General features: G+C 34.5%; 1 protein-coding gene across 1 annotated transcript in view; it reads left to right on the forward strand.

Annotated features, from left to right (window-relative positions):
- LOC117173951 (odorant receptor 46a-like) overlaps nt 1–10453 on the forward strand; it is a 22762-nt gene extending 12309 nt beyond the window's left edge. Inside the window, exons 4-6 of the mRNA XM_033362599.1 lie at nt 5084–5288; nt 10020–10248; nt 10368–10453. Of these exons, the coding sequence (XP_033218490.1) occupies nt 5084–5288; nt 10020–10248; nt 10368–10453 (520 nt within the window). The remainder of the gene's footprint in view (nt 1–5083; nt 5289–10019; nt 10249–10367) is intronic.
- Nucleotides 10454–10476: the final 23 nt, after the last annotated feature.

Raw genomic sequence — 10476 nt, forward strand, 5'->3', positions numbered from 1 at the left:
GAGATGAATTTTCACCTAAGATTATGAAACTTTAACCAAAACAATTAATTTTAAAGAAAATAGTTTACTTTTCAACCAATAAGTTGAAGTTATAATCTAAATAAATTAATTTTTAACAAATAGTCAATTAATTCATATTTCAACCAAAAAATATTTAATTTTAAATCAGAAACAGTTGAATTTACAAAAAAATTGAAATTTTTAATAAAATGTTTGAATCCTCAACTAAAAAAGACTAATTTTCTGCCAAACAGTTGCATTTTTATCAAAAAAACGCGATTTTCTAACAAAAAATACATCTTCTCAATAAATCTCATGCATTTTTCAATTCAAATGTTAAATTTTCAGCCCAGAGGATTAATTTTCCACCAAAAAGTCAAATTTTTAACAAAATACATGCATTTTCAACCAAATAATTAAAACTTTAATTAAATAATATACATTTATAAAAAAAAAGTTAAATAGTTAAATTTACAATAAAAAAAAATTAACTAGAAAAAAACGATTTATCAACAAAATAGTTGAATTTTTAAAAAATAGACTGAATTTTTAACTGAAATTACGAATCTTTAACTGAAAAATTACTGCATTTTTGAGGCGAAAATACAAATTTTCAAACCCGAAATTGTGAATTTTCAACATAAAACTTAATTTGAAACCGAAACAGATTAGTTTTTAATCATAAGCATGAAGTTTTTATCAAATATTTCCAGTTTTAAACAATAAAGATGAAATTTCTACAAAAAAAAAATGAATTTTTAAGTCAAAAAACGAATTTTCAAGAAAACAATTGAATTTTCAACCAAAAAGGATGACTTAATGTATGCACGGCCCCTAAACAGAATTAGGATTCATTTACCTACAAAAAAACATTAAATTTTCTTCTTTTCAGACATGAACTTCTGTAGATTCCCAAATCAGATCCGATTCAAGATATCTTACGAAAACCTAGTTTGCAGAAGTGGAACCAGTTTTATCACAGCAATGCCACTTATCATCATACTGTCAATTTTATATGCATTTAGACACTATCATTAGTTTAATTTTACGTCGATTAATCTTCATAAAAGTCAATTAGTCTCACACCCTATAAGTACAAAATTGCCTTCATTTAAATTTCGACTCTTGGCCAAAGTTTCTACATTTTTTAGCTTTTTCCATTTTCTATTGCTATTTAATCAAGTAAAAATATTGAAAACTTTCTAATACTTAAGAATCATAATTTATTTTAAGCTATCCTTTTTCCATTCTGGACTATTAATCAAATCCAAAGTTATTTGGATTTTTGTAATAACTTGTAATAATTATTCATTGTAAGCTGCTGACATTTTGAAAATATTTTATAGATGTATATTTTTCCGGTCAAATTAAAAATCGAGTTTTTCATTTCAAAGATGACAGCTTCTGTCGAAAATGGAATAATGTTCAAGAAAATAGTTGAATTTTTAAACGAAAGAGATTAATTCTGATTGCGAAATTTATTAGTAAAAATTTTCAAATTAAAAATCGAGTTTTTAATTTAACCGATGAAAGTTTCTGTCAAAATTGGAATAATGTTCAACAAAATAGTTGAATTTTTAAACGAAAGATTTAAAATTTGGACTACTTTCTTTAAAATTCATATATTTTTGTTTGTTAAAGATTCATAATTTTAGTTGAAAATACGTCTTTTTGGTTGAAAACGATACTTCTTTGTGGAAATATTTTTTTGGTTAAAATTAATTTTTTTAAACTGGAAATTTAACTATTTGGCAGAAAATTAAACTGTTAAGTTGAAAATTAATTTTTTTTAGTTAAGGATTCTAGTATTTTGTTGAAAATTCGTATACTTCATGTAAATTTAACTGTTTCTTCATCATTTATTTTTTATTAAAGGTTCATAATCATTGTTGAAAATTTATATTCTGGGTTAAAACTCAATTTTTTAACAGAAAATTAAACTATTTGGTTAAAAATCGAATTGTTTGGTTGAAAAATAATTTGTTTTAGTTGAGAATTTAAGTATTTTAATTGAAAGTTCAACGTTTTAGGAAGAAAATTCAACTCTGTTGAAAGTTGGACTACTTTCTTTAAAATTCAGTTTGTTGGTTAAAGATTCATAATCTTACTTTTAGTTAAAAATTTATTTATTTTAATAAAAATATTTTTTTTAATTAGGTTTTTAACTGAATATTTAACTGTTTGTTTTAAAATTAATTTTTCTAAGTTGAGAATTCAAGAGTATCGTTGAAAATTCGTATTTTTTGAATCAATTTAACTGTTTCTAATTTAAAACAAAATCTTTTTTTTTGTAATATCAAATATTAGATTTATCGTTAAAAAATCATCTTCTTAGATTGTAAATTCAACTTTTTGGTTGAAAGTCGAACTACTTTCTTCAAAATTCATTGTTTCGGTTGAAGATTCTTAATCTTAGTTAAAAATTCATCGTTTGTTAAAAATTGAACTATTTTATTAAACAATCTTATTTTAATTAAAAATTAAATTTTTATTAAATTATAATTTAAAATCTTCTTTGGCTGAAATATCAACTATTGCGTTTTTTGTAAAAATTGATATTCTTTGAATGAAAATTCCACTCTTTGGTTGAAAGTTAAACTACTTTCTTCATAATTCATCTCTTTTGTTGAAAATTTATATTCTGGGTTAAAACTCAATTTTTGAAATGAAAATTTAACTATTTGGTTAAAAATTGAACTTAATTTTATTTGTAAAAGATTCGTAATCTTACAATTAGTTCAAAATTAATTTCTTTTGTTGAAAAATTTTCTTTTTTTTCATTAACTTTTTAACTGAATATTCAACTGTTTGTTTTTCAAATTACTTTTTCTTAGTTGAGAATTTAAGTATTTCCTTGAAAATTCGTATTTTTTGAATGAATTTAACTGTTTCTAATTTAAAACCTAAAAGATCTAAAAGATCGAACTAGCTGTTCGAAATAGACGAGTGTTCATCAATATAGTTGATTTTGCTACCCAAAATAAGATGACTTTTTAGGAAAATGTAGATAAAATCTACAAAAGTCAAAAATTAATCTGGAAAATTCCGGGTTTTCCTCTAAACTCTAAGGTACTTCTTGGTGTTCAAAAATCTGGGCTATAGTTTCCGGTTTTCCCAGTCAGTGCCCACCCGACTGGAAGTTGTACATTTCTTTAATTTTTTGTCACTTAAAATATGTGGTTGACTTTCTTTTTTTGAGTCAAATATTTAGGGGTTAATGTTGATAATCCAACGATTTTTCAATCGCACCTGGTGTGATAATTCTCAAAAAAAAAAGAACCTGAAAACAATGATGAGGAGAGTGGAGCTGAAAGGTAAACATAGAAACATAACCTACAATTTCTTCAGGTATTTGCAGATTTGCTAATTCTGGCATTAAATTGAACCAGCTATGGATAATAATTATAGCACAAATATACAAAATGTACAAACGGATTTTAAGGTGAAACACTGGACAGTTAAAAACACACGAAATTGACTCATTTATCTGTCAGATTGTATCTGCCACAAAATTGCTTGCTTCGGGATCGAACAGTAAAATATCAAAAATCCCAATTCTAAATCTCAGCCTGAGTTAAAGCCGATATCAGGTTGTGTACGTGCGATATACCTACGATGGCCACGCGACCCACACATGTTAAGAGTTGAGGGCCACTTTCATTTACCTCATGTCGGTCATTGTCGGTGGTGCAGTTTATTTGCACACCGACCGAGCGGGCGCCATGTTTCTATCAACTGGGGACCACAGAGTTTTCATCTAGGCCCTCCAGAGCTTTCCACAAGAGCCTTAAGAACTTTCCGAGAAGGGCTTCTGTCTTTGCTTATATTAATCCCTTTTCCATTTATACCTGTAAAATCTGCACCCTGCATATTGCTGTGTCCCGTTCCATGAGTCCCGCGGTTTGTACAGTGAGACAAAAAAAATGTTCAGGACAAATTAGACTGGAGCTTAAATTTTGTATCCGCTTTGATAATTGCAAAAATAAAAGTTAAGTAAATTTCAAAGAGATTTGTAAAAGCCGATTTAAACAATTTTTTCAAATTGATTTTGTTATTTAACATAAAAATTGTCATTTTTCTATATAAACGATCACATTTTTTTGCAACAACTTATCTTTACGTAGAACATCATAAAATCTGTAAATACGTTCCTTACAAATAATATCCAGCAGGTTTTAAAGTTCAAATTTTTCTGTTAATTTTAATATTAGCAAATTATTGAGTAAAAGTGCTACTTCAATATTAAAAATAATTAAAGACTCTTTTCATTTTTGTCGGGATATACGTAGAAACAATGATCAGTTGCCAGTTTCTTAAAATCCAAAATAGGTATTAGGCTTTTAAGCACATGCATATATATTTTAGATAATATTTGAGATATTTTTTACGATTTTGGTATAACTGTTAAGAATTTTCAATTGACTAAATAAATTTAATTAACAAACGCAGGTTTTTGGACAATTTTTAACGAGAAGATTTAATTTTTTTATCGGAATTAATTTTAATTTACTTTAGAAAATGCAACTTGACTACTTTTCAACAAATAGTTGCCAATGAAAATTTAAATTGTGTTAAGAAAAGGTTGCTGATAAAATAGTGGATATTAATGTATTATCGGCAGTAGATTTTGACAAAAATACGACGACAATCATTTATTGAAATGTAGTTGAGTTGTGAACTTTCCCATAAAAATGTTTAGGAAATAAAAAATCTAGTTTCACTGATAAAATATCATAATTTTCCTTATTAATTTAAAATTCTTTACGTTGAAATGGCGATATCTACTGGTTAAAAATGTTTTGGAATATTGTATCAAATTTGTGAAAAAACGATAATAACTCACTCACTGATAATAATGTGTGTAATGAAGTGAATTAAAATGAGTTTAAAAATGAAGAAAAACGACATTATTTTGGATTCAAAGGGTTGTGTAGTAGATCATATTTGAAACCATTTTTATAAATGTTATTGTTTTAAATTTGAAACAAAGGAAATTATGATTAGAACGAACCTAAATTATTTGTTTAGTCATCGCTAAAAACGTATCTACGCATTATTTATCTTATCTTTTTTGTTTTGATAGATTTGCAAAGAAATTAAACGACGTTTACAGCACTATATTTTTCGTCTTATTGCTTGTTACAACGCTGGATGTCTGTACATGCACTTATTTTCTCGCAACTTTGAGAATAACTTCCATGAAATTTTGGTCGATGACTTTTTCATTACTATGTGTTATGTTTGAAATTTGTCTCTATTGTTTTCAAGGAAGTTTTTTAATGGAAAAGGTACTTTTTAATATAATTACTTTTAAAACAAAACATTATTTTAGATTTAAGAAATGGTGTAAGCAGTGCTGCACATGCTTATTCATTGTACTAGTGAATAACCTACAGACCTCTTCTGAGGACTGGGCGGAAATTTCTATTTGCATGAGGTATCATTTTTTCTATACGTTTCGGTGATATTCAAACGCCCAAGGCAACGTAAGAAATATTAAAAATTATAATATATTATTTTGGACATTCGAATATGCCAGAAATGCTGAATCTCGCCTCAAAAAGAGTCTGGATGTTAAGCCATTTCGGGCGTGGATAGTACTGGGATGGGTAAACATCTGGGACAAACGATCAGGTTATGTACTTGATACTGGAAGGTTCGAATGCGAGGATATCTGCCAGTACTGCGGAATTTAAATGAACCAATCTTAATACGAAAATAATAATAATGATATTCTAAAGATACAGAAGTTTCCCCCTTACAGGGGTATCTTAGTAATACCCAGCAAATATCTTATATATATATATACATTAAAAATTTGTCATAAGGACAACCGCAGGATTTCACCGGGAGCAGGTGCTGATCTGAAAAATTGCACCCGCTCCCAGCGAAATCGCGGTAAAATTTTAGCCACAACCACGTCTGACGACCGTGAGATAGGTGGTTACAGTCTGTAACGGAATCAATACGACGATCCGTCAAAAGTTTCGTGCACCCTCAGAACACAAAGCGATCCAAGAACTACCGCCTTCTGCATTTTTTCCGCAAGTGTTTTGCATGTTGTTGACACGCAGGGATGCTTTTTAGGCTATTAGCGAATGAAAGCTTGGCACCTCCAAGAGCGCCGATGATAAGGACGATTAGTTTAACAGAATATTCCGCGTACAAACGTTGCAACTCCCTTATAAGGTCTCGATACCTCTCTTTCTTTTCATTCTCCTTGGCTATGATGTTTTTGTCAGCTGGTGCCGAAAATTCGATAACGAACATGGTTCACTTCTCGAAGTCAAGAAGAACCATGTCAGGCCTCGAGTGAGCAACAGAAACAATTGTCGAGAATATAAAGTTCGAGTATATGCACCACTTCCCATTCTCGACAATTAACTCGATTTCCCTAGGAGTGTTTAGAGGAGTGATATTAAGTTTAGTGCCATAAGAATGACAGAGATAGTAATAAAGCATGGCAATTAGATAGTATATGAGCTAAATGCCCGGAGTGTGCATGGCACGCCCTGCAGCTATCATCGGGAATGTCTTGGCTTAAAATATGGTGACGGCATGTTAAGATGGAAATGACACCGTCTTGGCATGCCAAAATGAAAACCCTTTGTACCAGACTTCAATCCGGGCGATTTAAGGAAAGCAAACGTTAGTTCACACGACATTGACTGATCCTCCACATTTCTGTGGAAGATACCGTGCATCCTCTTATCGAGGAGCTGTTCACGAAAGTTTTTCTCTTGTGCTTTCTTAATCCGGGCTTTCAGGAGTGAATACCTGAGATAGATAAGATTTGATGAATTTTGCCCACCCCTAATACTGAAGTTAAGTCCAAGTGTTTCAGCAGCCTCCTCCGCTGCTTTGTACAGAAACGCTCCTTTGCCTACTTCTTCGTTATTTCTGACTATTTTAAGAAGAGGGTCTCTTCCATTTCCGACTCTATGTGCTGTACCCAGAATAATCCTGTTGTGAAGACATTCAAGACTCAATATTCCGCGACCACCCTGACGGCGTGCGATGTACAGTGGCAGAACAGAAGACTTAAGATGCATGCTTTTGTTCATATGCATAACCTTTCTTGTCCCGATATTAAGGTATCTGAGCTCGTTCTTCGTCCATGGAACTACTCCAAATGAATAAAGTATTACCGGGACGGCAAGCCCTTTTTGTTGGAGATACTTGTTACCTCGCCGACAGTTCGAAAGACCAAATTTGCCGGATGAGACGTTCATATCTGCTTCGGAGAGTCTTCTTTATAGATGTCACATCCTGAATCCGGCTCTGTGGCACGCCCAGGTATGTATAAGTCTCTACAGCGCAAAGATATCGTATAGCGCTTCTATCAACGAGCTCAGGATCTTCAGAGATGCCATTAAGTTTTCCTCGCTTTAAATAAACCTTGGCGCATTTGTCTAACCCAAATTCCATTCAAATTTCCTCAGTATATCGTTCGACAATCCCTAGAGCTAGATGTAGTTGATCTTTGTTTTTAGCATAGATCTTAAGATCGTCCATGTGAAATGCATCAGTGACCTTGTACTTTCGATCTGCAGGTTTGCCGCACAAGTACCTGTCGGAATGGCGAAGTGCTAGAGATAGTGGCTATAATGTAAGGCAAAAGAGGAGTAGGCTCATGGTGTCGCCCTGAAAGACACCTTTCTGAAAGTGACCTTGTTAGTTGTCACACGATTTTTTCCAGATAAGATAGTAAATCTGGTTTTCCAAAGCGGCATCAATCTCTCCATGCACCTAACGATTTGTGGATGAACCTTGAAGCTTTCCAAAAGTCAGATGATAAGTCTATAGGAGGTCGAATCGAAAGCTTTCCGATAATCAATCCAGGCGATCGATAGGTCACACTGGTAGAATGCTGCATCTTTGCAGACACATCTATCGATGAGCAGGTTCTCCCGACATCCGGCTACGCTTTTCTTTGAGCCTCGCTGTTCATACATTTCTTGCCACACAGGTTCAATTGCTCGAACAATCCTATCATTTAGAATAGCTGTGAGTATCCTATACAGTGTGTTCAGACAAGTGATTCGCCTATAATTCTTCGGGTCAGCTAAGTTGCCTATTTTCGGCAGGAGTATTGTGCGCCCTTCCACCAAACACTCCGGAATCGGCTCTTCCGACTTTAAATATGAGGTGAAAATACGGGCCAAATGCTCATGGGTTGAAAGAAACTTCTTCCACCAGAAGGTTTTGATACAATCTGGTCCCGGTGCGTAATAGTTCTTCATCCCTCTTAATACTTTTTTCACCTCCTCGGTAGTGATGGGTGGGCATTCTTGATCAGGTGTTATGAGGGCATCACACAGTTCCTTGAAGCTATTTATATTTTCTGAGTCTTCGTTCAGTCTATGCTGCACTTCGTAGACTTTTCTCCAAAATACTTCGACCTCCTTTGGTTTGGGCGGGTGGTCGGCAGTAACTGAAGGGTCCTGGAAGAGTCGAGATGAGTCAGAGAGAAACTGTTGATTTTTTCTGATCCACCTCTCCCTCCACTCTAGGCTTCTCTTAGCGTCAGATAGTATCCGTAATCTCTCAAGAATATGCTGCCTTATAGTCAGCAGCTTTGAATTCTTAAGTGTGTGATAACGGGTCCGGAGTTCGCGCGCGAACTTTCGAACATTGGCGGTAAAATTCCTGCTGGATTTGATGTAGTCATTCACACACTGAATGCGAGACGTGTACTATCTTGCCCAGCCTATCTTTATGGCAAGTTGATGCATTCGTCTTTTGGTCTTATGATCAGCCGTTGATTTTGTTTTACGGTTCGCATCGGCCAAAGCTCTTGCTGCATTATACACACAATAATTGATAGCCCAGAGGTCGGATTCACCGGAAAAATGTTCACGAAGCTCGTCATCCATTTCAGCCAGATCTTTAGGCTTGAGAGAAACCTTGGTGTTGATGTTTCTCCGGATCATAAAGCATCGCTCATCTTCTATTGGATGCCTGCCCGCGGTTGGTGTTAGCGTTGCCACTCTTTTTCTGTTGCCGGCTTGTTCTAGCTGTGGTAGAGTAGGCGTTCTGCTTACATAGCCCCTTTTTCGGAGTAGTTCGGCATTGTTTCGCAGACGTTGCTGCAAAAAGTGCGATAGCCCCGGGTGTTTCTCGCACCACAGAGCATGTAGCCATGCCACGTAACCCCGCTCCGGGGCCACACTCGCATCGTAGCACTCTAGCAAGTCGTGATTTACTCGTTCCGTCTGCCTAAATGCCCCGAGATTCTGCCGATCCATCGCATTGAATCCATTTTCATTGGAGCCCTGCGCGTTCTGTTGTTTTGAACCGCACTTACTACAGCTATGTTTGGTGTTGTCATTGTTGTTCCCACGAGAAGCTAGGGAAAGGGGTCCTTTCATCCTTGTAGAGCCCCGCATGCAAGGATGAGGCTGCGTACTCTGAGAGGCTGGCCGGTATCCCAGAGTCACCATTCTAGACACCTCATCCAGGTGCTATTCAGCTTTCGGCACGGGTTTCAAACCTCCGCTTGGGAGTTAGTTCCTTCTGGACATGGGCCCTTCGGTTTGATTATATATATTAGGTGCACAACAAAGTTTCCGCTGTTTTCCAATAGATGGCTTCAGCAGTAAGTCCTGGTCGATTTTGACATTCAAAACGTCATGATCCAAGCTTAGACATATGGTAAAAAAAACCGTCTTGACATATTAATGATTTTATTTTGGCGTCATATACATATACGGAATAATCGCAATAGTTTTTTTTTTGCAAAAAAAAAAACCTTGCGATTATTCCGTAACCTTTTTTTAGGGAATTTTAACGTAGAATCCGAATTTCAACAATTTAAAAGTTGATTTTGCTGTTTTTTCAAGTTTTTTTAAAAGGAACCGAATGGGGACTCAATGGGGTCTTTACGGGATCTTTGTAGAGGCTTCATTCAGTTTCTTCGGTCGGCCAGGGAAAGCCTTATATCTTTCTCCAAGATAAAAAAAAAAACTATATTAGATATTGAATTATCGCATCTGGCCGACTAAAACATTACTGCCTAGGAGAATCAGAACCCAAAATATTCAGTTAATGTAATTGTTCTTCTGGTCGGTGATCTTGGAGGTGCAAAATTATTACTGGTTCGTAACCCATGGCGCTTGAGAGATGGATGCAGAAAGATGTCATCCTGGAGTCGCTTGCTATCCTCAAGACACACGAAGGTTTCGCCAGCCTGTTGTGTGATTTCATCATGCCCTATAACCACTCATCTTCCGGTTGTGAGACGAGGCCGTAGGTTTGATTTGCAGCGATTCTCCTGGGAGCCGATGTCATTTTCACATGGGACTTGTTCCCAGTGGGACCCTGTGGTACTTGTTCAAACCTTTCTATAAATTATATATTTGTTTCAGAGCATGGCAATAGGATATGCAGCATACAGCATGGATTGGGTTTTATTGTCGAAAAGATCAAGGAGAGACATCATCCTAATAATTAGACGTTCTTCTAAGCCAATAGAGT

Source organism: Belonocnema kinseyi, chromosome 5, assembly GCF_010883055.1.
Source record: "Belonocnema kinseyi isolate 2016_QV_RU_SX_M_011 chromosome 5, B_treatae_v1, whole genome shotgun sequence".
In the NCBI taxonomy this organism is placed as follows: domain Eukaryota; kingdom Metazoa; phylum Arthropoda; class Insecta; order Hymenoptera; family Cynipidae; genus Belonocnema; species Belonocnema kinseyi.